This window comes from Rhinoraja longicauda, chromosome 14 (assembly GCF_053455715.1).
Source record: "Rhinoraja longicauda isolate Sanriku21f chromosome 14, sRhiLon1.1, whole genome shotgun sequence".
NCBI classification, from domain to species: domain Eukaryota; kingdom Metazoa; phylum Chordata; class Chondrichthyes; order Rajiformes; family Arhynchobatidae; genus Rhinoraja; species Rhinoraja longicauda.
Window position 1 is genome coordinate 38,578,888 of NC_135966.1, and position 26,718 is coordinate 38,605,605.

At 43.3% G+C, this 26,718-nt stretch overlaps 1 protein-coding gene across 2 annotated transcripts in view; it reads left to right on the top strand.

Moving 5' to 3' along the window:
• Positions 1 to 26,718, top strand: part of LOC144600212 (arf-GAP with Rho-GAP domain, ANK repeat and PH domain-containing protein 3-like) — a 169,488-nt gene that overhangs the window by 122,499 nt on the left and 20,271 nt on the right. For both annotated transcript variants that reach the window (XM_078411736.1, XM_078411737.1), the window contains exons 13-24: positions 324 to 477; positions 2,419 to 2,521; positions 6,223 to 6,421; positions 7,408 to 7,471; positions 9,748 to 9,911; positions 13,508 to 13,720; positions 17,167 to 17,272; positions 18,104 to 18,251; positions 22,304 to 22,372; positions 23,744 to 23,818; positions 24,773 to 24,890; positions 25,808 to 25,933. In XM_078411736.1, coding sequence (XP_078267862.1) covers positions 324 to 477; positions 2,419 to 2,521; positions 6,223 to 6,421; positions 7,408 to 7,471; positions 9,748 to 9,911; positions 13,508 to 13,720; positions 17,167 to 17,272; positions 18,104 to 18,251; positions 22,304 to 22,372; positions 23,744 to 23,818; positions 24,773 to 24,890; positions 25,808 to 25,933 — 1,539 coding nt within the window. The remainder of the gene's footprint in view (positions 1 to 323; positions 478 to 2,418; positions 2,522 to 6,222; positions 6,422 to 7,407; positions 7,472 to 9,747; positions 9,912 to 13,507; positions 13,721 to 17,166; positions 17,273 to 18,103; positions 18,252 to 22,303; positions 22,373 to 23,743; positions 23,819 to 24,772; positions 24,891 to 25,807; positions 25,934 to 26,718) is intronic.

The following is a 26,718-nucleotide window of genomic DNA, read 5'->3' on the forward strand; positions in this document are numbered from 1 at the left end:
ATTTTTTATTTATTCATTATTTATTAGATGTCACATCCTGATAAAATTGACCATACCAATTAAAAATCTGTAGGCTCACTGTAGGCCTGGGCTCACTGCAAATTGACTGAGAATGTTCAAACGCATTTGGTCCTTGAAGGCTAAGAATAAGGTACAAAAAAAGCTTATCTTTGAAACACATTGTTGAAAAGACTAACCCTCCCATACAATAATGTTTTCCACTTTATTTTGAGCAAGCGCAAATTATTTTATTACAAAGGAACTTTATTGAACTGTTTAATTTTAAAATTACCATGTACTTCATTGCAATTTTGTTTCTTCAGAATTTCAGAAGCAGTGGTGCACCATGGAGAAATCTCTTCTTTTTTACGAAACAGACAAGAACACTGAACCGATTGGCAAGATTGAAATGAATGATATAGTCTGCATAGGAGTGAATAGGCCACAGTCAATGGCCAACTCCATCCCAACAGACAGGTACAGGGAAATTGGTCAATACCCCTTGCAGTATTTGAATTTGAGTTTAGTTTATTGTCACGTGTACCGAGGTACAGTGAAAAGCCTTTGTTGCATGCTAACCAGTCAACAGAAAGACAATACATGATTACAATCGAACCATCCACAATGTACAGATACATGATAAAGGGAATAACATTAATACGTTTAGGGCAAGGTAACGCTAAAAAAACCCAATCAGAGATAATCCGAGGGTCTCCAATGAGGTAGGTAATAGTTCAGGGCTGCCTCTAGTTGTTGGTACCATGGTTCAGGTGCCTGATAACAGCTGGGAAGAAACTGTCCCTGAATCTGAATTTGGGCTCTGTAGTATTAAATGAATCACACATGTCAGTGATATCAATGAAAGGGTTATGTAGGAAAATAACCGCAGATGCTGGTTTAAATCAAAGGTAGACACAAAATGCTGGAGTAACTCAGCGGGTCAGGCAGTATCTCAGGGGAAAAGGATTGGGTGGCGTTTCTGGTCGAGACCCTTCTTCAGACAATGAAAAGGCTTGATCATACTTAACCTCAGTTGGTGGTTCTAAAGAAAGTTGTGAGTTATTTTCTATATGCCCTTCAACTTCGCTGAATCCTGCTGAGTTGGAAGGCAGAAATCAGAACCAAAGCTGGGGTCAGACGACAGTTCATGTGACTGACCTTTACTACTGCACTCACTATTGAGTTCAGCGCAGGAGCACAGCTAGCTAGAGTACAGGAGCTGGATGAGAACATAGAACAGAACATGGTATAGCACAAGAAAAGGCCCTTTGGCCCACAATGTCTATGCCAAACATGATGCCAAGACCAACTCTTATCTGCCTGCACACAATCCGTATCCCTCCATCTGTGGAGCTAGACACACAAAAAATACACTTTTGTGACCAGTTTCACAAATGCCTGTATTTGTGATGTATATTCAGTTGAAGATAGCCATTAAATATGAATAAATGGGTCGTGAGGGAAGTAATCTACTTATTTAACATTATTTTACAGTAAGTTATTGATTTTAATTAATTTCCAGTACATTTGTTGGATTCCATGAAACCTATTTCTTCTATTTCTTGCTTTTTTATAGATATTTATATTGGTATTTATTTAGATTATTTTGCTGTTCTTCAGACTCAAAGACTCAAAGTCTGAAGAAGCGTTCCCACCCCAAAGGTCACCCATTCCTTTTCTCTAGAAATGCTGGCTGACCCGCTGATTTACACCAGTATTTGGTGTCTATCTTTGGTGTAAAGCAGCATCTGCAGTTCCATCCTACATATTGATTACTAAAAAGTACTAACATGGATAGACTCAAGGAACTGCAGGTGCTGGTTTACAATAAAAAATACACAAACTGCTGGAATAAATTAACGTTTCAGGCAGCATTTCTGGAAGACATGGATATGTGATGTTTCAGGTTGGGATGGTTCTTCAGACTAATTGTATTAGTTTATTATTTATTAGTTTATTATTATCATGTGTACTGAGGTACAGTGAAAAGCCTTTCTGTTGCGTGCTATCCAGTCATCAAAAGTACTATACATGATTACAATTAAGCTGTCCACAGTGTACAGGTACAGGATAATGGGTATGACGTTTAGTGTAAGATAAAGTTCAGAAAAGTTTGATTAAGAATAGTTGGAAAGTCTCCAATGGTGTAGATGGCAGGTCAGGACCACTCTTGTTGGTGAGAAGATGGTTCAGTTGCCTGATAAGCCAACTTACCCGCCTTAAGGCAGGTAGAGGGGGAATATGCACCAATATATTATCATAGTAAATTTTCCAAGTTCGGTGCTGTTCACATTCTAGAATGTACTGTTTTCAGTCATGAAGTAATTAAATCTTCTTTAACCTAAAAATATGAGGACAAAAAGCCTAGCCTGGCTTTGGATCTTGCTTCAGTCTGTTTTATTTTCCTGTCTTCTTTAGGTTTCGGTACACATTTGAAATCTTTTTGGCTTCAGAAAAGTTCTTCCAGTTTGGCACAGACAACCCTGAAACCCTACAAACATGGACAAGCTCCATAGCAAAGGTACCTCTTGCTTCCAAATGTTCACTCACAAGCAATCATGTCATCTTTCTCCCATATTCTAAGTTTAGATTAGCTTAGTTTATTATTGTCATGTGTATCAACGGAGGGTGAAAAGGTTTTGTTTGTGTGCTACCCAGTCAAATAAAAGACTATAAATGAGTACAATCAAGCTGTCCGCAGTAAAGGATAAAGGGCACAACATTCAGTGCAAGATATAATGTTGAAGTATGATAAAGTCCGATGAAATAAAGTTAAAATGTCTCCAGCGAAGTAGATGAGTGGTGAGGAACCGCACTCTAGTTGATGAGAGGACCATTTAGTTGCCTGATAACAGCTGGGAAGAAACTATCCCTGAATCTGGAGGCATAGGTTTTCAAACCTCTGTAATTCTCGCCTGATGGGTGTGCGGAGAAGAGGTGGTGAATTTTCCCACAACATTTCTCTGGGCATTACCATCATAGAATCATGACAACAAAGTCAACAGCATGACATCCAGAGGCTGCAATGGATCATTCGATCAGCTGAGAAGGTTGTTGGCTGCAATCTTCCCCCCACTGATGAACTGTACACTGCAAGGGCCAGGAAGCGAGCGGGCAAGATCATCTCTGACCCCTCTCACCCTGGCCACAAACTATTCGAAGCACTTCTCTCTGGACTATCAAAGCAGCCACAGCCAGACATAAAAACAGCTTTTTTTCCACGAATGATAGTTCTACTCAAAAACCAAACTCTGTAGTCTCTTTTTTGCCCTGGTTTATTTGCACCCACATGTTTAGACCATAATGTTGTATCCTTATTATTTTGATGTGGTTATGCTTTATTCTTAATTGTTAACTGTATGTTTGTGTTGTGAGCGGAGCACCAAGGCACATTCCTGGTATATGCATACTTGGCCAATAAACCTATTCATTCATTCATTCATTCATTCATTCATTCAAAAGAGGCGGTACAGTGGTGATCTGGAAATGCTGCGGCCTCAGAGATCCAGGTTTGATCCTGACCTTGGGTGCTGTCTGTGTGATGTTTGTATGTTCCCCTGTGATCATGTAGGTTTCCTCCCGATGCTCCAGTTTCCTCCCATATCCCAGAGACATACAGGTTTGTAGCTTAATTGGCTTCTGTAAATTCCCTTTAGTGTGTAGGATTGGAAAGTGGGATAACATGGAACTAGTTTAAGGGTGATCGATAGTCGGCATGGAAGCCTGTTTTCACGCTGTATCTCGAAACTAAACTAAATTTACTAAATCCTTCCTACTTTAGTACAGTGTGAAATCTGTACCAAACTTCACAGGAACCTGCTTGACATCTTAATTAAGTCAAGAGTGTTTTATTGTCATATGTCCCAGATAGAACAATGAAATTCATACTTGCTGCAGCACAACAGAATATGTAAACATAGTACACTGTAAACAATATAATAAACGAGAGAGAAACAAAAGATCAGGTTTGTCCCTCCTCGGACCACTATCGGTAGGTACTCACCACTGCTGACAGGGAGCACCGCACAAGCCTTGCCGTTTCAGAGATGTTCTGACCCAGTCATCTGGCCATATTAATGTGGCCCTTGTCAAAGTTGCTGAGGTCTTTACTCCTGCCCATTTTTCCTGCATTCAACACATCAATTTCAATATATATACACTCACAAGTGTATATGATGTGTACACTCATATACACTCACAAGTGTATATGAAGTGTATACACCGATCAGCCAAAACATTATGACCACGTGCCTAATATTCTGTTGGTCCACCGTGTGCCGCCAAAACAGTGCCGCCCGCTGAGGCATGGACTCTACAAGACCCTTGAAGGTGTCCTGTGATATCTGGCACCAAAACATTAGCAGCAGATCCTTCAAATCCTGTAAGTTGCGAGGTGGAGCCACTGTGGATCGAACTTGTCGATCCAGCACATCCCACAGATGTTCAATCGGATCGAGATCTGGAGAATTTGGAGGGCAGGGCAGGGCAACACCGTGAACACTTCATCATATTCCTCAAACCATTCCCGAACAATGTGTGCAGTGTGGCAGGGCACATTATCCTGCTGAAAGAGGCCACTGCCATCAGGGAATACCATTGCCATGAAGGGGTGTACCTGGTCTGCAACGATGTTTAGGTAGGTGACATGTGTCAAATTGATGTCCACATCAATGGCCGGACCCACGGTTTCCCAGCAGAACATTGCCCAGAGCATCACACTCCCTCCACTGGCTGGTCATCTTCCCACAGTCAGTTTGGACCAGATGGGATAGCCTTCGTTGTCCTCGCGCATCGATGAGCCTTGGGCGCCCAACACTCTGTCGCCGGTTTGAGGTTTGTCCCTCCTCGGACCACTATTGGTAGGTACTCACCCTACTGACAGGGAGCACCCCACAAGCCTTGCCGTTTCAGAGATGCTCTGACCCAGTCGTCTGGCCATATTAATGTGGCCCTTGTCAAAGTTGCTGAAGTCTTTACTCCTGCCCATTTTTCCTACATTCAACACATCAACTTCAAGAACTGACTGTTCACTTGCTGCCTAATAAATCCCACCCCTTGACAGGTGCCATTGTAACAAGATAACCAATGTTATTCACTTCACCTGTCAGTGGTCATATTGTTTTGGCTCATCAATGTATACACACACACACACACACACACCTACACACAAAAAACAAACAATAGTAGTGAATAATAACAATAATAATAATCGTCTATTGTAGTTCAGAGCTTATTTGAGGTGGTCGTGTTTAATAGCCTGATGGCTGCAGGGAAGAGCTGTTCCTGAACCTGGACGTTACAGTTTTCAGGCTCCTGCACCTTCTTCCCGATGGCAGGTGTGAAATGAAAGGGTGGCCAGGGTAGTGTGGGTCTCTGATGATGTTGACTGCCTTTTTGAGGCAGCAACTCTGATAAATCCCTTTGATGGTGGGGAGGTCAGAGCCGGTGATGGACTGGGCAGTGTTCACCACCTTTTGCAGTTTTTTTTGCTCCTGGGCGTTCAAGTTGCAACCAGTCAATATGCTGTCTACTGTACGCCTGTGGAAGTTCAAGAGAATCCGCACTGACATACCGAATCTCCTTAACCTTCTCAGGAAGTAGAGGCGTTGATGACACCCGTAATTAACTAGGGGTGTCACAGTGCACAGTGGCTTCTTACAGCATCAGAGACCTGGGTTCGATCCTGACAATAGACAATAGGTGCAGGAGTAGGCCATTCGGCCCTTCGAGCCAGCACCGCCATTCACCGTGATCATGGCTGAGCATGCACAATCAATACCCCGTTCCTGCCTTCTCCCCATATCCCCTGACTCCGCTATCATTAAGAGCTCTATCTAACTCTCTCTTGAAAACATCCAGAGAATTGGCCTCCACTGCCTTCTGAGGCGGAGAATTCCACAGCTTCACAACTCTCTGCTGACAGTTGACAATGGGTGCTGCATGCATGTACTTTCTCCCTATTACCATGTGGGTTTTCTCCGGGTGCTTCAGTTTCCTCCCACATGCCAAAGACATACAGGTTTGCAGGTTAATTGGCTTCTGTAAATTGTAAATTGTCCCTAGTGTGTAGGATAGTGCTAATGTATGGGGTAATTGTTGGTCGGCGTGGACTCGGTGGACCGAAGGGCCAGTTTCCACGCTTAGGTCTAAAGTCCACTCATTTCCAATATGATTCATCCAATAAAATGCTGTACAAACTGATGGCCTTTTTTCCCCACACAGGGGTTCACTTGCGCCAGTCTGCACTGCCTGCTCAGTCGACAGTTTGATCGTATCGGAAAACTGCAATATAAATCCATGCGGAATCCCGAACAATGGAGGGAAGGGTGGTTCATGCTAAAGAAGTGCAATCTTACGTTCTGCTGTGATGAGGGAGGGCCAGTGGAGGAGACCCTGCACCTGAAGAGACTACAGGAACTGAGTGAGTCACCAAGTCCAGTACATGGATTGGAACCGCTGCTTAAATCTGTTCCATGAATATAAGTAAAGGGGATTATCTGTTTGTGCATTAGCACAGAAATTCTTGATATTAGTGTGCAAGGTGGCAGAGTGATGCAGTGGCAGAGTTGCGGCCTTACAGTGCCAGAGACTGGGGTTCGAGCCTGACTATGGGCACTGTATGTACAGAGTTTGTACGTTCTCCCTGTGACTGTTGGGGGTTTTTTACGGGTGTGCCAGTTTTCTCCCGCATTCCAAAGACGTGCAGGTTTGTAGGTGATTTGGCTTCTGTAAATTGCGCCTGGTGTGTAGAATGTGAAACTGGGGCAGAAGTAGTGTATGGGTGATTGTTGGTCGGTGCAGACTAGGTTGGGCCAAAGGGCCTATTGCCACGCTGTATCTCGAAATGAAACTAAATCAAACTTAACTATCCTGCGTGTTTTTTGGAATAATGTGGATTCTATTGCTCTTCAGCAGAGAAGGTTACTGCAAACAGTATGCATCACGTTTACCAATCCTGACTACGGGTGCTGTCTGTGCGGAGTATGTATGTTCCCCCTGAGACCGCATGAGTTTCCTCCGGGCATTCCGGTTCCCTCCCACATTCCAAAGACGTACAGGTTTGTCAGTTAATTGGCTGTAAAACATAGAACTAGTGAATGGGTGATTGGTGCTCAGCATGTACTCAGCGGGCTGAAGGGCCTGTTTCTACACTGGATCTCTAAATTAAATATGTAATGTGGGGATTTAGTTTGGTTGGGGGATGGAGAAATGGGCATTTTCAGAGATTTGGATGGGTGAATACTGTTCCTTTGTTGAGAATAGGCAATATTCAACTGTCAGGGCAGTGACTGAAACAAGGAGGGCTGATGGAAATATGTCAATTTCTGTTGTGGTTTGTTCGAGGAAGCTCTATTCTGGAGAAATCTCACTTTCCACTTTTAACCGTTGTTCTTTTTCCTCGAACAGCTTTCACCATTCTGAATGAAAACAGCGAGAAGAAGGAAGTGTTACGGCTGGTTGACAAAGAACGGTGAGATGGGATCAAACTGAAAATGTTCTCTGATTTTTCATTTTTTGCCACGACTTCTTGCAACTTAACTGTTGCTGCAACTTTGCAGATTTCTGTCTTGTTCATGGCATTAATTGCTTTCTTGATTTGTACAGGTGTCAGAGGTTATGGAGAGAAGGCAGGAGAATGGGGTTAGGAGGGAGAGATAGATCAGCCATGGCGGAGTAGACTTGCTGGGCCGAATGGCCTATTTCTACTCCTATTCCTTATGACCTTGTGGCCTGATGACCTTAGGTACAGGGTAGTACAGATATAAATTCTCCACACATGCTGGACCTCTTTTTGAATATGTCTGGGGCAATATTTATAAATTGAGTTCAAAGTTTGGAGGTAATTGTCGTACCTTTCAGAAAGATGGTTTATCCCAAAAAGGTCACCTTCAGATTTCTATTGAGTGCAGGATATATTGATACAGTTCACTATTTGATCCAGTAATAATCAGTCTCCTCGGCCCATCATTTTCATACCGATTGTCAAGTACATGTCTGTACTAATTTGATTTAACTGCATTTGACTTAGCAATACAACATGGAAACAAGGCCTTCGGCTCACCACATCCACATTGACCAGTGATCATTAACGCTATCCTACACGTTAAGGACAATTTTACAACTTACCAATGCCAATTAACCTACAAACATGTATATTTTTTCAATGTGGGAGGAAACCGGAGTACCTGGAGAAAATCCACGAGGTCACTGGGAGAACGTACAAACTCCGCACAGACGGCACCCGAGATCAGGATTGAACCCGGGTCTCTGGCGCTGTAAGACAGTGCTACATTGGTTTGTAGCCTTCCATGCGTTAGTGATTCAAATGTTTAGTAAGATACTTATTAAATGTTGTGCCTCTAATTTCACCACTGCCAATATGCTTCAGATTCCAACCATCCTATGAGTGAAATAATCCTTCTTGGGATTCTCTCTAACACTCTTACCCCTTCCCCTAAACCTATTCCCTCTAGCTTTAGACGCCTATGTTATGGTAAAAAGTTTCTAATTACTTACTCTGTCAATGCCCCTTATAATTTTTTCCATCTGTAGGTTTGAGCCTTCTACACTACAACCCATTTATCTAGTGTATCCAGTCTCTCTTTAGAACTGAAATGGGCCATCCTAGCCACGATGACTGTGAATCTTAAATACATTATATGGTACATTGGATGCATAAAACTAGTTGCAGATAATCTGAAAAAAACCCATAAACTGCTAGAAATAATCATTGGATCAGAAAGGACATACCATCACTACTTCGATCCCCATTGATGCTGCCCAACATTCAGAGTATTTCAAATATTTTCTGTTTTTATTTCAGGCTTTTCTTGCCTTTATTCCATTAGTGAGAATAGATGAGCGATGTGCACCTCATGTCAAGGCTTCTCCAAGATCTCTTGGCCTCCAAGTTTATCTTGGCATTATGTTTGGCACAGACATTGATGGCCAAAAGATCTGTTATTGTGCAGTACTGCTCTCCATCCCATGTTCTCCGTGGTTCTTATGATGGAGTTTCATAGTAGAAGATCAAAGGTTTATCAGTTTGGCTGTGTGAAAATTCGGCAAAGGTTTTCAAGCATCTGTGCAGACGGGACTTCCTTCGTCCTCTGCCCTCCGTCTCTGTGTCCTGAATCAAGATAGGCCAGGGATTACTCAAAACTTTGGGGAGGTCTTTGGGGAGATCTATTTTTCCCTCTCAACCCCATCATCTTGTATTCTCCCTGTAAACGTTGATGCACTTACTAATCAAGAACTTATCAAACTCCACTTTATATATATCCAATAACTTGGCCTCCAGTCATTTGTGGCAATGAATTGCACAGATTCACTACCTTCTGGCTGATGAAATTTTTCCTCGTCTCCATTCTGAAGCTACGTCCTTTTATTTTGAGGCTGTGCTCTCTGGCCCTGGACTCTCCCAGTATTGGAAACATTCTCTCCACATCCAAAACGTTTTTCATTGTTTGATAGGTTTGATAGATTTTCATTGTTTGATAGGTTTCAATGACACCCCCCGCCCCTCATTCTTCTAAACTCCAGCGAGTGCAGGCCCAGAACCTTCAAACACTCCACATCCATCAACCCAATCATCAATGAGTGGAGAATTTCCTTGAAGTTCTTTGAACATTGACAACAGAAAATGACATGAAGTCCACAGAGACAATGGCAAGCAATGGAAAGGTGAAATATTAACATTGGGTGTTGTATCTGGATGTAACCCTGTCTCCTTCTGTGTGTCTGCAGAACATTGTATCTACATGGCGTGACACGCCTGGATTACTCGGTGTGGTGCAGTGATATTCAGAGTGCAGCAGGGAGTCGGGGGAATGCACTGTGTGACCAGCAGCTCAGCAGAAATGATATCCCCGTTATCGTGGACAGTTGCATCGCCTTCATTACACAATATGGTGAGTGATGGCCACAGCGTAACCTATCAAGTGGCATGTATGGGAAGGAACTGCAGATGTTGGTTTAAACTGACGATAGACACAAAAAAACTGGAGTAAGTGACACAGGCAGCATCTCTAGAAAGAAGGAACGGGTCTGAAGAAGGGTCTCGACCAGAACCGTTACACATTCCTTCTCTCCAGAGATGCTGCCTGTCCCGCTTTATTGAGGGGCATAATGGTGCACCAATTGTGTGCTGAAGTAAGAGCCAATCCCTCTTTATGATGTAAAATAGCAGGGTCATGGCCATAGTCATCTCAACACAGATGGTAATAAAACTAGAGGTTGTAAAGCTGTAAAGCTAATTCCTGGATAGACACAAAGTTTTGGAGTAACTCAGCGGGTCAGGCAGCACCTCTGGAGTAAAAGGATGGGTGACATTTCGGGGCAGGACTGAAGATGGGTCCCGACCCAAAACATCACTCATCCTTTTTGTCCAGAGATGCTGCCTGACCTGCTGAGTTACTCCAGCACTTTGTGTCTATCTTTGGTATAAACCAGCATCTGCAGTTCTTTGTTACCAAAAATTAATTCCCGGGTCAGCCCAGCACTTCGTCAGTGGCACTTGGTATGTTACTGGAGATTGGTTTAGAGATACAGTGAGGATATAGGCCCTTCGGTCCACTAAGTCCATGCCGACCAGCGATCACCCATACACGAGTGTATCTCCTGTGCACCATTAACCTTCAAACCCGCAGGTCTTTCCAATGTGGGAGGAAAGCAGAGCACCCTGAGGAAACCCATGCAATCACAGGGAGAACGTACAAACTCCATGCAGACAGCAACCCTAGTTGGATTTGAACCTGCGTCTCTGGCAGTGTGAGGCAGCAACTCTACCGCTGCGCCACTGTGCCATCTTAAGATGACGAGCAAGGGTAATGAATTTCTAAAGGGGCTGTGCCAGCCACGGATCAGTGCTTAGCATATTCACGTCTGAGATCAGGAGATTAGTGATTTAGGTTCTCACCAGAGGTGTGACACAAGAACTACCTGCACTGGTCAGGCATTATTGAGTGAGCAATGTGCTGTCTGAGAGACTGTCCTACAGATGAGCTGGTAAAGCACCAGCTACCCACTGAGGCAGATGCCAAATGTCCCTCAGCATTATCTCAAAGAAGAGAATATGAATTATTCCCAGTGGCAAGGGCAGTATTTATCACTGAACAGAGAGCGCTGAAGTAGATGATCCAATCGTTTGATTCATTACAGTTGCTTGAGCATGTTCTGGGTATATTCACTGCGCTCATACATTATGCTGGTGAGAACACTTCATTATATGTTAATTCCTCTATCCTGTAAAGAACATCTTAAAAATAAAATTTCAGGGATTCAATAAGGGAGCCAATATTTAACTCAAATCAAACATCTATCATGTTAGGAATTGTCTCCAATAGACATTGACAAAAAGATGAACATGGAACTTTGTGCTGAAAAAGGCACCCAGTGCTGGAGTAACTTGGTGGGTCGGGTGGCATCTCTGGAGAACATGGATAGGAGACGTTTCGGTCGGGACCTCTCTTCAGACCAGACCTGAGTTATCACCTATCCATATTCTCCAGGGATGCTGCCTGACCTGGTGAGTTACTCCAGCACTTTGTGCCTTTTATTTGTAAACCATCATATGAAGTTCCTTGTATGTGTGCTGAATTTTGGGCAGATGTACACTCCTAGTATACACAGCTTGTACTGAAATTTCAAGAATGAATTCAGGGTTGTGATTCAGTTTCACATGTCTTAGATAGTTAAGCAATGAGTTGAAGTTTTCAAGATGGCAGAGGAGACTGAGAAGGTGTAGGGAGAGAAGGTTGGATGGGTGGCATGATTAAGAGTAGGGACAGGCCTAGCAGAACACTTGTATGCAGAAAATGGCAGAAGTGTGGAACACACTCATGGATGACAATTCATGCTGGGTCAGTTGATAATCCCAAATCTGAGATGTGCAGGGATAGCTCATATTTCGGGCATGATCTGATGGAACTGACTAAAGTGCAAATTGGCCTCTTCAGCTCTAATGATTAGTTCCCCACTCTTTGCTCTGAAACTATTTGTGGAGGGGCAGAATCTCAGTAAAACATGACTTTGAAGCTTTCCACAGGAATACCATTACTCGGCCTTCAAAACCAATGCAGTGGAATATCAGTTGTTTTGTGTTTGCAGCAATTTAACTAACATGCAGTCATCTTTAGTGATGTGATAGAGTGCCGCCCAGGAGGGTTTTAAATATTCTCGGTTGGATGGAATTTCAACCCTCAGCTAAAGGGCAGCTCTCCATTCATGAGAAGTCAAGAGAGCCAGAAGTGTTTAATTGTCATATGTATCAACAATGGAACAATGAAATTCTTACTTGCAGCAGCACAACAGGCCTGTAGCATCATACACATAAATCATAAATAATAAACAAAAAAATTAATTAATTAATAACCCTAATACTAGTGTAAAAAAAGTCCTTACTGCAACCCAAGACAGTCCGTAGTTCATCGGTAAGTGTCGGAAGGAACTGCAGATGCTGGTTTAAACCGAAGATAAACATAAAATGCTGGAGTAACTCAGTGGGACAGGCGCCATCTCTGGAAAGAAGGAATGGGTGATGTTTCAGGTTGAGACCCTTCTTCAGACAGTTCATTAGTGTTGTGACGTGTTCAAGAGATTGATGATTGTTGAGAAGCCGGTATTCTTAAACCAGGTGGTCACGCTTTTCAGACTTCTATACGTTCTATACGTGGTGTGGATCTTTGATGATGCTGGTGGCTACCTTTTTGAGGCACACGGCTGTCATCCAAGTCGACAATGGGCCTTCAACTGGTGAATACCAGACGGGTATAATATCCAAAAACAAATAAGGGCGTTTTTGAAAAGAGACTTTGAAAGTAAAGGAAGCGATTGGTGAAAACTAGATAAATAATTGATATTATAAAATTAATAGTTCATGTCCTGAAATTGAAATGATTTCCAATAGTTTGAGATGTAAATATGTAATGACAGTGACTTCATTGAACCTTTGTCTGTATATTGATACTGCAATGTGCAGTGGTTCAATTTTACATTCAGGACGTCTCTTTACTTAATGAGTGGGATGTTTATAACTGAATATTGAGCCTGTGATGAGAGAGGGATAGTCTATCACTGATGATGCTTGTGTCGAAACAGCACTGGAGTTGTGTATTCAATTTTTCCATCAGCCTACCTTGCACTAAATAGATTCAATAAACCCTTCGTAAAGAATAGTCTGTGAACAAATGGATAGAAGTGTATATGAAGGGACTTGTTCCACAATAGTAAGGTTGCATGAAGTCTTTTCACCAATATATTCAGCAAGAATAGAGTGCAGATTGATCTATCTCAAGATCTTTTACCCAAGCTGGGAAGTGCACTAAAATGAAATGGTGCCAATGACACAAGGTTCTGGCTTCACTTTGATCTGGTAGCACATTTAGGACAGACAATTGCCTCCACAAATTACAGACTGCAGGCTGAAATTCACCTATAAGTGGAGAGCTGACATAGGAAGGTGCACTAGCTGTGTGTGATCGTGTTTTCCACCCACTGTTTCCCACAGGGCTGTGTCACGAGGGGATCTACAGGAAGAACGGAGCCAAGTCACGCATCAAACTCCTGATGGAAGAGTTCCGCAAGGACGCCAGGAACGTGAAGCTACGAACAGGAGAGCACTTCATTGAGGATGTCACCGATGTCCTCAAGAGGTTTTTCAGAGAGGTGGATGATCCAATCTTTCTGTCGGAGCTCCATCCACAATGGAAAGAAGCATCAGGTAAGGTGCCATGTGACAGTGGTGTTGGACGATGCCTTTCACATTAATGGATTGTCTTCCTTTACTAGAACTTAATTTTTACCAAAAATAAACGTAATCAATTACTTACAATAATTTGAACACTACGATCAAACTCACCACAGTAATACAAGTAAAACAAATATTCTTAATACTGAACATTAAATACCTATTTCACCATCCTTATTAAGGATACATTCCACCCCCCGCAGTGCCCAGCGGTTCCTGAAATCCCCCAGGGTGCCTGTGGACAGTGCTTAGTCCATCTCAAGTACCACCCGGGCGTGAATGACTAGAACCTTATTGGAGGAGCCTATTTGATTACGTTGGGAGTCAGCTATGAGATTTGCTAGTGCACCTTCCTATGTCAGCTCTCTACTTACACGTGAATTTCTGCTGTCGCTGTGAATGTATTTGCACATTTACTGAAAGAGTTTCAACACACTTATTTGGAAATACAGAAAGATAAGGCCCCCCAAATGTCATTGTTCATTCAAATAATACAAATAGATAACCTTACCTTAATACTTCAGGTTAAATTTATCAAATCGCCCAAAATAATTGTTAAGAGAATCATTATATGTTATCCTGAGCACATTTACACGAGAAAACTGCAGATGTTTCAAATCTAAAACAAAAACAGAATATTCTGGGCATTCTCAGTAAGTCAGACCGCAATTGTGGAAAGAGAAACAGAATGACATTTCGGGTCAAAGAACTTTCATCAGCAGAGTTCTGACAAAGATCCTTCAACCTGAAATGTTAACTCTGGTTTGTTTCCTGGAGCTTGGCGTATCCTGACGTAGGTGCTGTCAAAGGTTGTCGCCAGGTTGTTACCAGGTGATGTAGGTTGTCGCCAGTGCTGACTTGGGTGAATTCCATTGGCGGCTAACTACGTCAACCGGCAGCAGGTACCGGCGTCAAAACCGGAGGCAAAAATGACATGAATTGTCTTCATTTGTCGTCGACAGGGTCATAGTTTGTCGTAGCTTGTCACGGGTGGACGTAGGTTGACTTCGGTTGTGGTAAGTTGTCGCCTGTGTGGTCATAGGTGCGGTCGTAGGTGGACATCCTACTCGCGACGATTGGGTCGCCGGTTGTCGGCAGCTTGCCGTGACGTCGACTAGGTGGTAGGCTGTTGTAGCTTGTCAGAGACATTGTCGTAGACTATGGCAGTCGCGGCAGTCACCTAAAATATCGCCTAAGTGGGACAGGCTCTTTACACTCACACATGGCCTTACAAAATAATTGCATTGCAGCTCGACACACTATGGATGCACTCTTGGATCAAATCCAGTGCAACTGGCATTGCCACCAATGTCAAAAGGTGCACAGTTTATTTTTTAGAATGAATTGAAATGAAAGGTACAGCATGGAACCAGGCCCTTCGCCCCACCGAGTCCGTGCCGACCATCACATTAGTTCTATGTTATCCCACTCTCTACACACTAGGTGCAATTTCTATTTCTTAAACAAGTAAGATATTTCCTGCTCATAATGGAGCATATCATCCATGTTAGAGACACGAGACTATGGAATCAGGAATCTTGAGTGAAAAACAAAGTGTTGGAGGAACTCAGAAGGCCAGGCAGCATCTGTGCAGGGAATGGACTGATGACATTTCAGGTCTCTTCTTCAATGTGGTGCTGTCTGATATGCTGAGTTCCTTTGCTTTAGGCTTGAATATTCTGTATTGTTGGAAATCACTAGCTTCTGCTCAAGTTATATTGTGTTGATGCAACAAGCCACTTATCAGCTGAACAAACTTTCCATTATGCTCAGGAACCACAACGTTTAGAGATACAGCATGGAAACAGGCTTTTCGACCTATCATGTCCGGGCCGTCCAGCGATCACCCATACACTAGGCCTATCCTATACACTAGGGACAATTTAAAGAATCCAATTAACCTACAAACCTGCACACCTTTGGACTGTGGGAGGAAACCGGAGCACCCAGGGAAAACACACACAGTGATAGGGAGAATGTACAAACTCCATACAGATGGCAGCCGTAATCAGCATCAAACCAGGGTCTCTGTAAAGCAGCATCTCTACCACGGAGCTACTGTGTGGCCTCACTGAGTCTTTGGCTATTGCTTTATTGCACCACTGTGTCACGAAAAACTCAATTTTTTGTGTTCTGCACTTACCCTATTTCTCAGGAGAGTGACAGAAGTACTCTACTTTAGACCTGCCTAGTGCTCAGTTAGCAAACTGATTTAATTTATACAACCCACAAACTAGGACAAAAAGCAATTTTCACGCTCTGCAAGTTAATCAATACTTCCTAGTGCTCATTTTATCCCATACAATGATGTACATAAAGTAGTCCTCTTGTGAGCCAATTTTAAGTTTAAAAGTTGCTGCCACCTTATCTATATATGGACAGTGCAGTGGTAGAGTTGCTGCCTCACAGAGCCAGTGACACAGCTTTGATCCTGACCTCGAGTGCTGTCTGTATCGAGATTGCATGTTCTCCTGGGGACTGCATGGATTTCCTCCGGGTGCTCCAGTTGCCCCCTTCATCCCAAAGGTGTACATTCTGCAGGTTAATTGCACTTTATAAAATTGCCCCTGTTGTGAAGGAGTGGAGGAGAAAGTGGGATTATATAGAACTAGTGTAAAAGGGTGATCAATGTTCAACTTGGAGTGTGGACTTAAGGGCCTATTTGCATGAAAAACTAAAAACGAAAACTAATTATAGAGATTTCTTTCTACTTCACTCTTGAAGGCACTTTTGATGAAGGCTGACGTCATCTTAATTTTAGCTCCTCACTCAGCTCTCGGGTTCAGGATTGGCTGTTTCAAAGTTGTCTTGTTGAGTTTCATTGTCTGTAACTCGTTCTCACCTGGGCCACAGCTAACAATGGGCTGTTTCCTTGATCATTGTTACTTTTTTGCATATCTTTCATTCATTTGTTCTATATCTCTTGATATCACAGTCTATTTCTCTCGTTTCCCTTTCCCCTGACTCTTAGTCTGAAGAAGGAGCTCGACCCAAGACGTTACCAATTCCTTTCCTCCAAAGATGCTGTCTGACCCCACTGTTACTCCAGCTTTTTGTGTCTATCTTTGATCAAATCATTTGACTCCAATAGGGTAAAAGACGTGGAAACTTGCTTTGACCTAATTTATCAAATCATCTTTCCTAATTCTATACTTTCCTTTTATTATGTTGTTATTTTGGATTTATTACCAATATTCTATATTTAACATTGATGAAATATAATTTTGTATGGAAACCTAAACTTATTTTAAATATCGGGAATTGTATCCAATCGATATTGACAAAAGGATGATCATTGAAGACCGCATGCATGTCCACACACACACACACACACACACACACACACACACACACACACACACTTGAAGTTTTACACAGGCAAATATCAAGTGTTGTGACTCGTTCTCCGTTTCTTTCAGATATTCCTCATAAATCCCAAAGACTGAAGCAATACAAAGAAATCATTCATAAGCTGCCACGAGTCAACAGAATGACTCTTGCTGCCCTGATTGGTCACCTGTACAGGTTGGTCTCCTTTAGTTGTCACTTCTGGAGCAGGCTAAAAGCGATCTTTTTGTTTTCATTTTTGGAAAGGACCTTCAGCTAGATGTCATCCCCGACATCCCTAATACCTTATAATGCTTGCATTTTATAGAGTTGCCTCCAAAAATATCTTCCACATGCAAGCTTTGCACTATACTATTAGTCCGAGGTTTCGGGCTAACCAAACCTCCTCTGTGATATTATGGCCAGACATCCTAGCAGTTTAGATATGAGCTCTACCAATTTGTTTTATGACTTATTGAAGGTAAATTGTATAACCAATTAAACCAAATTGATGTGCCAAGAATGGTGTGAATGCTGTTCCTCTGAAGGGTCAATGAGTCATAGAGTGTTATCGACTTGTACAGCACACAAAATGGCCCTTCAGTCCAAACTTTCGATGTTGACCATGATTCCTACCTACGCTAATCCTATTTGCCAGCATTAGGCCCATATCACTCCACTCTTTTCCGATCTACGTACCTGTCCAATTGCCTTTTAAATGTTGTGATTGTATCGTCCTCCAACACTTCCTCTGGCAGCTTGTTTCAAATAGCCATTCACAAATAGATACGTGGAAAAAAACTGCCACTCAGGTGTCCTTTATATCTCTCCTCTCTTACCATAAACCTGTGCCCTCTGGTTTTGGACTCCACACCTGCTGGGAGAAAGACTCTGTCTACCTTGTCTATACCTCAAGTTCAGAATCTTTCCTTTTGATCAAGAAATCAGTGGATGGACTGACGTCAGGCAGGTTTGCTCATCCCATTGGGAACAAGTGGAGTATTAACTTCTCTCTCTTGATCCGAGCAGGGTTCAGAAATGCGCAGACCTCAACCAGATGTGCACCAAGAACTTGTCGCTACTTTTTGCTCCCAGCTTGTTTCAGACCGATGGGAAAGGAGAGCAGGAAGTGAGGATTATTGAAGACCTCGTTGACAACTATGTGACGGTGTTTGATGTAAGTAATCACTGGTGGATCGTACTAATAGGCGAGGGGCAGAGGGAGGAATGTGCAGAAGATCTGGGCTAACAATTCAAGATATTTGGCACTGCGTGAGAAGATAAGAAATGGAAACAGGAGTAGGTCTGCCGTTCAAAAAGGTCGTCGAGTCTTAGAACATGGAAACATGCCCCTCAACCAACTGGGTCTGTACTGTCCATGAGGCACCCATTTATACGAATCTTACACTAATCCCTTTAAATTCTCCCCATATTCCCATCAAATTGCCCCGAAACTTTATCAGTCATTTACACATCAGCAGCGATTTACTATGTCTAATTAATTTCTGAAATTGGGGGAGGTAACAGGAGCACCACACAGTCTCAGGGAGATTATGTAAACTGCACACAGACAACATTGGAGATCAGAATTGATCACAGATCATAGAGTCGTGAGGCTGAATTTCCTGGAGCATAGGAGTTGATTGTAAAGGCAAGAAATCATTAGGGGAAACAGTGTCCCCTAATAATAAACAGTGGGAATCTGTGTCTCATAAATGTCTTTGGAGAGGGGCATTGAGGACTGATAAGGGCAAGGTAGTTGACATTATCTATATGGATATTAGCAAGGTTTTTGAACAGGTCCCACATGGTGGGTTAGATGTCGTGGGATCCAGGCTGAGCTAGCCAATTGGATACAAAATCTACTAGCTGGGAGGAGACAGGGTGGGGGTGGAGGGTAGTTTTTCAGATTAGAGGTATCTGGTGCAGGAATTGGGTTTATTGGTGTTTGTCATATATATTAACAATTTGGATGGCATGTAGATGACAAGTTGACAAGACAGGTACATGGACTGGACAGGTCTGGAGGGATATGGACCAAATGCGGGCAGGTGGGGCTAGTGTAGCTGGGACATGTTGGCCAGTGTGGGCAAGTTGGACTGAAGGGCCTGCTTCCATGCTGTATCAATCTATGACTCTGACTCTAAGTTCTGGAAGGATGCAGATGATACCAAAATTGGTGGTGTGATGGACAGTGAAGGAGAGTATCTATGACCACAGTGGGTTCTGGATCAACTGGGAATGAGGGCCAAGGAATGTCACATGGAAATGAACTCTGACCAATGTGAGGTGATGCATTTTGGGAAGCTAAATCAGGCCAGGACATGTGCACTAAATGGCAGGTCCCTGGAGTGAAACAGAGATCAAGGGATACATAATTTCCTGAAAGTGGCGACAATGGTAGATAAAGTGATGAAGATGGCATATGGTTGCCTACATCCAACAGAACACTAAGTACAAGAGTTGGAACGTCATAATATGCCTACTGGTCATTGGTCTTTAAAGATGTCTTTAAGCTAGAGATGGTGCAAAAAAGATTCAGAAAGATGTTGCCTAAAACTGGAGTGCATAGATTAAAAAGGGAAAGTGGAGGGGACCTCCAAAAAGAAGTGGGGGTCAAGTATTTCACACAGATGTGAAATCCAGTCCCAGAGGAAGTGGTAAGGGCAAGTGCAATTATCATGTTTAAAAGACACGGTACGGTAGCACGGTAGCGCAGCGGTAGAGTTGCTGCTTTACAGCGAATGCAGCGCCGGAGACTCAGGTTCGATCCTGGCTACGGGTGCTGCACTGTAAGGAGGTTGACCTGCGTGGGTTTTCTCCGAGATCTTCGGTTTCCTCCCACACTCCAAAGACGTACAGGTATGTAGGTTAATTGGCTGGGTAAATGTAAAAATTGTCCCTAGTGGGTGTAGGATAGTGTTAATGTTACGGGGATCGCTGGGCGGCACGGACTTGGTGGGCCGAAAAAGGCCTGTTTCCGGCTGTATATATATGATATGATATGATAACATGATAACACGTGGACAGCTACATGGATATGGGCCAAATGCAGGCAAATGGGACTAGCTCTGGAAGACACTTTGGTCGCCATGGATATTTTGGGCCGAAGGGCCAGTTTCCATGTCGTGTAATTCTTTGACTCTATGACTTTGTAGAATTCCTGGGAAACCATGTTGGATTTCAATGGAATGATTTGGCATTGGTTGGTTATACTTGGGGGTATTGAATGTGTAAGAGTCATTGGCGAAAATCAGGGGATGTTCTTCCATTTTAGTTTTGAGTTTGAAAATTCTCATTTGGCACCCACAGTGCACGAGGAAGTTGGGCATTCTACTTCTCTTTTGGGGAGTTCCAGGTGCCTTTTTATTTCAAGATCTTTCACCAAGTAAAGATTTCACCGATTGCATGATTATGTTGGAGTTTGCTCTGCGAATGTTTCCAAAGATGTAGAAGTCAAGGAACAGCACTTAGATCTAAGGGAGAATGGGGGCCATCAATCCCATTGTTTAGTTAAGACTGTTCCTCGCCCCTTCAAAGTGCCATCACTGTTTTGCCAAAGAGTTAACCTGCTGGCCCTTGATCCCTGGATGGCCCAGAGCAAATCAAAATGACCGCTTTAGATTGAGACATTATAATGAATGTCAGTTGAGACAACACACCAGAGGCAAAGTATGTTCTTCCACCAGCAAACTTTTCATTGAATTAATGTTTTGTTTTCAAAATGTTTGTAATCGTACCAATAAACATGCACCTGTTTTAAAAAAACGAATTTGTTGCCACAGGGGGTTACTTTAACAATGTCAGCAGGGCCGGATTAAGTAGTGCGGCCTTAAATACAGGACAAGGCGACATCACCGCCTACGCCCCACGTGACCTCACCCAGCCAGCGGTCACGTGCTCCCGCTTCACCAATGGCGGCCGCCCGGGTCGAGGGGCGGGTTGCTATGCAACCTATGTTAGGGGCTCCCAGAAATCGCAACAAAATGCAGCAACAATCAGCGAGGCCCCAAAATCCAGGGTTCAAATGCACAGGCTTCGGCCAACAGTGCAAAATTCAACAGAAATGCCCTGGAGTGAAACAGAGAGATCAAGGTATACAAGTACATAGTTTCCTGAAAGTGGTGACACTGGTAAATAAAGTGATGACGATGGCATATGGTTGCCTACATCCAACAGAGCACTAAGTACAAGAGTTGGAACGTCATAGTATGCCTACTGGACATTTGTCTTTAAACCCATCCAAACCCGGGATTTCACTTGGCTGATTTGAAGCCCATCAGCCATTCCTTTGCCCACCTTTCCAGCTGATCTACATCCTACAACCTTAAACTACCTATCGTCCCTACCTACCGTGCCATGAATGTTGGTGTCATCTGCAACCATTAATCAAGCCACCCACTTTCTCTTCCAACTTATGTTAAAATAAATTGGCTTGTTTGACTTAAGTGTTCAGTAAAGAATTTTCAATTATTAAAAAATTGTCACTCATAGAGGCACTCATGATTCTGAAGAAGTTTCCTAATCTAAAACGCCGCCTATCCATTTCCCTCCGTAGATGCTGCCTGACCTGTTGAGTTTTCCTCATTATTTTCTTGGGTAGCTTACAACCCAACAGTATGAGTATTGAATTCTCCAATGTTAGGTAACTTACCAACAACTACCTCCCCCACCCCCTCCTTTTTTTCTTCTGCCTCTCTTCCTGGATATGCACCGAATTCCCTCACTATCCTGCCTCCCTTTCCCCTTCCTCTGTCATTTTCCACCCATATCCCTTCCTCCCTCTGGCCTCACAATTCATGTATTTTCTCTCCTTATCTCACAACCTTTTGTCTCCTTTATATTTCTGGCCTTTGTCCACCCACCTGCTCATCAACCCCTCTCACCTGTATCCACACCTATCACTTGCCTGGGTTTGTCTCAAACCCATCGCTTTTCCAGCCTCCTTCCCCCACTACTACAATGAGTCTGAGGAGGGTCCTGACTCGAAACGTCATTTAGTCGTGTTCTCCACAGATGTTGCCTGACCCGCTGAGTTACTCGTGCACTTTGTGTGCTTTGCTCAAGATTCCACATCTGCCCACAACACATTGTCGCATCTTTGTGCTAATGCATTCAGATGGTGTTTACATTTGCTTACTGGTTTAAAACATTGTCTATTCTATAAGTGGGGAATTCAGAGAGTATCACTGAGGTCCCTGTGTGACCTATTGCTCTTGTCTGTGGCAGATTGATGATGAACATGTGACACAGATGGATTTGGAAAACAGTTTGATCACAACATGGAAAGATGTGCAGGTAGGTCGTCAAGCAAACCTCACCCGAGAGCAATGAATGGTCACTGTATTCAGCTGAAGATAGGTGTAAATTATATATAAATTACACATGAAGTCTACACGGCAGTGTGAAGTAAAAGACTGTGAATTGAAATAAGACATCACCGATAAGCTTCAGGGGGAAATGGGAGATTTTGTCCAATGTTTGCAAGATCCAAATTTAACTCTGAAAAGGACAGCAGCAACCAAATTTTATATGGCATCCATAACATATTAAAACATTCCAGGAAGCCTGAAACTTAAGACAGTCAGCAAAACCACCTCCCAATCTATTTGCACAGGAAGGGGAAGAAAAGAGATTAGGTGAGAATAAGAGGCAAATAGTTTACACAGCACATTTCAGATTGCATTTAGGGTATCCTAAGGGTATTACAGACAGAAAAGTAAATGTCAGGACGTGGGCGAGTATAGCAACCAAATGTAAGCTCAAACTATATAATGTCTGCTGGAGAAAGTCTGCAAGTGTGGCACAGTGGCGCAGCAGTAGAGTTGCTGTCTGACAGCACCAGAGACCTGGGTATGATCCTGACTACAGCTGCTGCCTGTATGGGGATTATATGTTCTCCTCATGACTGCGTGGGTTTTCCCCGGGTGCTCCAGTTTCTTCCCACATTCCAAAGACATACAGGTTGTAGGTTAATTAGCTTTGGTAACAAGATTGTAAATTGTCACTACTGTGTAGGATTGTGCAAGTGTATGGGGATCATTGGTCGGTGTGGACTTGGTGGGCCGGAGGGCCTGTTTCGTTTTGTTTCTCTTAAGTAATTAAATCTTTAAAAAAAAACATCTAGTCCCATAGCCTACCAGAGCCATTAACTTTTAGATTGCGGTAAACTCATCCATTTTATTCATTATGCTTCGGGAAATTTACCGTCCTTAGGTGGTCTGGTTTATATCATATGATCTGGTTTCGAGACCCAAAACGCCACCTATTCCATGTTCTCCAAAGATGTTGCAGATCGAGACCTGAAACATCGCCTATTTATGTCCTCCAGACATGCTGTTTGACCTGCCAAGTTACTCCACCACTTTCTATCCTTTTGTGTATTAGCCAGCATCGGCAGTTCACTGTTTCTACCATCCTTTGTTATGTTGCAGAATGCTGAGTTAAGAGTCCTGACCCAAAACGCTGCCTGTCCATTTCCCTCCACAGATGCTGCCTGACCTATTGAGTTCCTCCAGCACATTATTTTTGTTGCTGATTAAAATTACAGAGCTTCTATTTTTAACATTAAATTGATAAATATTAACTACTAAAAATAAATCCCAGGTTGATATGGTCATTTGAAGGTCGTCAATTTCTATCTCTCCTGACAGTTTCTTTGGTTTACAGCTTTCCCAGGCTGGGGATCTGATCATGGAGGTGTACGTTGAGACAAAAGCAACTGACAGTTGTATGACCCTCAAGGTAGGTTTGCTGGCATATTTTCAGCTGAAGGTACTGACTCCACTGAGTCCACGCTGACCATCAATCACCCGCTCACACTAGTTCTATGTTATCCTATTTTCTCATCCGCTCAGTATGGAAAATGTGGAATTCTGTTAACCTTCAAAGAGTAAAGGACAGTGAGAGACGTGGCCAGAGAGTATTAAACAATCTAAGTGTACTTCAGAGAGGAACCCATTCTGGCTTGTGTGTGACCAGACGCCCACAGATGTGTTGGTTCTTATATACTCTCAATAATGACCCAGCAAGCCACCCAAAAGCTAATTGAGGATGGACAATAAAGGGTGACTTTGCCAGCTACCCCAGGAATGAAGACGGGTTAATATGTGCATCTGGACTACCGGGAGTGCAGTGCTGCTGGAGCTCACCGGAGCGCCACTCCGGCACCTCTGTAAAAGAAAAAAGCCAAAATAAACAGCGGGGAAGTTTAACAAGCGGGGAATTTAACAACGGCCGTTCCGGCACCATTGACAGCTCCAGCACCTAAAAAATTAGCACTGTAACACTGTGAGCTACTGTTTCTTGAACTCCTGTTAGCATAAGCTGTGTGTCTGTCAGGCCATTCTGGACTGGTCATACTGCAAAATTATTTCTGATTGCACGGTGGCGCAGCGGTAGAGTTGATGCCTTACAGCGCCAGAGACCCAGGTTTGATCCTGACTACAGGTGTTGGCTGTATGGAGCTTGTACTTTCTCCTGGTGACCGTGTTGGTTTTCTAAGAGTGCTCTGGTTTCCTCACACATTCCAAAGACACACAGGTTTGAAGGTTAATTGGCTGCAAAATTGTCAATTGACCCTAGTGTGTGGACAGTGCTGGTGTACAGGGATCGCTGGTCGGCATGGACTCGGTGGGCCGAAGGGCCTGTTTCTGTGCTGTATCTCTAAACTAAACTAAACTTAACCTGACCTTGCAGGTATCACCTACAATGACATCAGAGGAACTGACGAATCAGGTGCTAGACATGAAGAACATTTTATCAGGAGAAAGAGAGTTTTGGGTCACCTTCGAGTGCATTGAAAACGGTGAACTGGGTAAGTGTCAAAATCCTTTCACTTGAATGTCGGTGAGAAAGTGTGTCGAAATTTATATTTTGCTGCTATATTTAATATTCATGATTGCAACAGAACTCCAATCTCTCTGGAAAAGCAAGGAACAGCAGATACTGGTTTACAAAAAAAAGACAAAGTCAATATATATATATATATATATATATATATCACACACACACAGAAATAAATAAACAATAATAGTGCAAAGTCAAAAATAATGTCCCCACATCTATATGGTTCGGAGCCTATTTGGAGGTTGTAACGCTTAATAGCCTGATGGTTGAAGGGAAGAGGCTGCTCCTGAACCTGGATGTTCGAGTTTTCAGGCACCTTTTCCTTCTTCCTGCTGGTAAGGATGAAATGAGAATGTGGCCAGGGTGGTGTGGGTCTCTGATGATGCTGGCTGTCTATTCCCTTATCATGTATCTGTACACTGTAAATGGCTCGATTGTAATCATGCATTGCCTTTCCGCTGACTGGTTAGCATGCAACAAAAGCTTTTCACTGTACGTGACAATAAACTAAACGGAATCTTTTTGTGGCAGCAACTCTTGTACATCCCTTCGATGGCGGGGCGGTCAGTTCCACTGCTGGAATGGGCAGTGTTCACACTAATTTCCTGCCCTATCCCCATATCTCTCGATCCCACCGATATCTAGAAACTTATCCAATCCTGTATTGAGTACAAAATGTAGATCAACAGCTTTCTGGTTGTAAGAAGGCAGTAATGATGTGAGCAGATTGAATGTAGATAAAAAACATTTGTAATTCTGAGGTTCCTGTATTCTAATGCCACCTCATTAATATTGGTCTCCTGTACTTGTGTGGAGATGGGAGCTGTGCTTTTTCCCTGTTTGTCATCTTCTTATCTTCTTCAATATATTCGCTCATCTCCACAGAGAGGCCTCTCCACTCGAAGGAAAAGGTTCTGGAACAAGCTCTCCAATGGTGTAAGTTGGCGGAGCCCAGCTCAGCTTATCTGGTAGTGAAGAGACTCCCGGAAGAAGGAGGAAACCTTTACTCGGGTAAGAATTCACGAGAGCTGCTCCCTCACGACACCAAGGACCCCCGGGGTCGATCCTGACCTTGGGTGCTGATTAGAGGTACAGACATACAGCATGGAAATAGGCCCTTCAGCCCCACAAGTCCACACCAGCCACCAATCACTCAGAGAACAAAGTGCTGGAGGAACTCAACGGGTCAGGCAGCATCTGTAGAGGGAATGGATGGATAATGCTTTGTGTTATTAGGGTATATATCAGAACCATCGTCAAAGAGGACAGTTTAGAGATACAGATACAGCATGGAGACAGGCCCTTCGACCCGCCGAGTCCACACTGACCATCGAACACATAAATTAGTTCCATATTATTCCACTTAGGCATCTTGCACACTCGAGGCATTTTACAGAAGCCAATTAACCTACAAACTTGCACGTCTTTAGGATCTGGGAAGAAACTGGAGCACGCGGAGAAAACCCACGCAGTCACAGGGAGAGGTACAAACTGCGCACAGACAGCACCCGTAGTCTGGATCGGACCCGGGTCTCTGGTGCTAGGAGGCAGCAGCTCTACCACTGCGAGGGTGTGCCACCCTTATGTGCTGTCTGTGTGGAGTTTGCATCTTCTCCCGATGACTGCTTGGGTTTCCTCTGGGTGCTCCGGTTTCATCCCACATCTGAAAGACATGCAGGTTTGTAGGTTAATTGGTCTCTGTAAATTGCCCCCTAGTGTGTAGGGGCGGATAGACCTCATTGGAAACACTCGGGCTATCTTTAATCAGACTTTATCTTGCACTAAATGTTATTCCC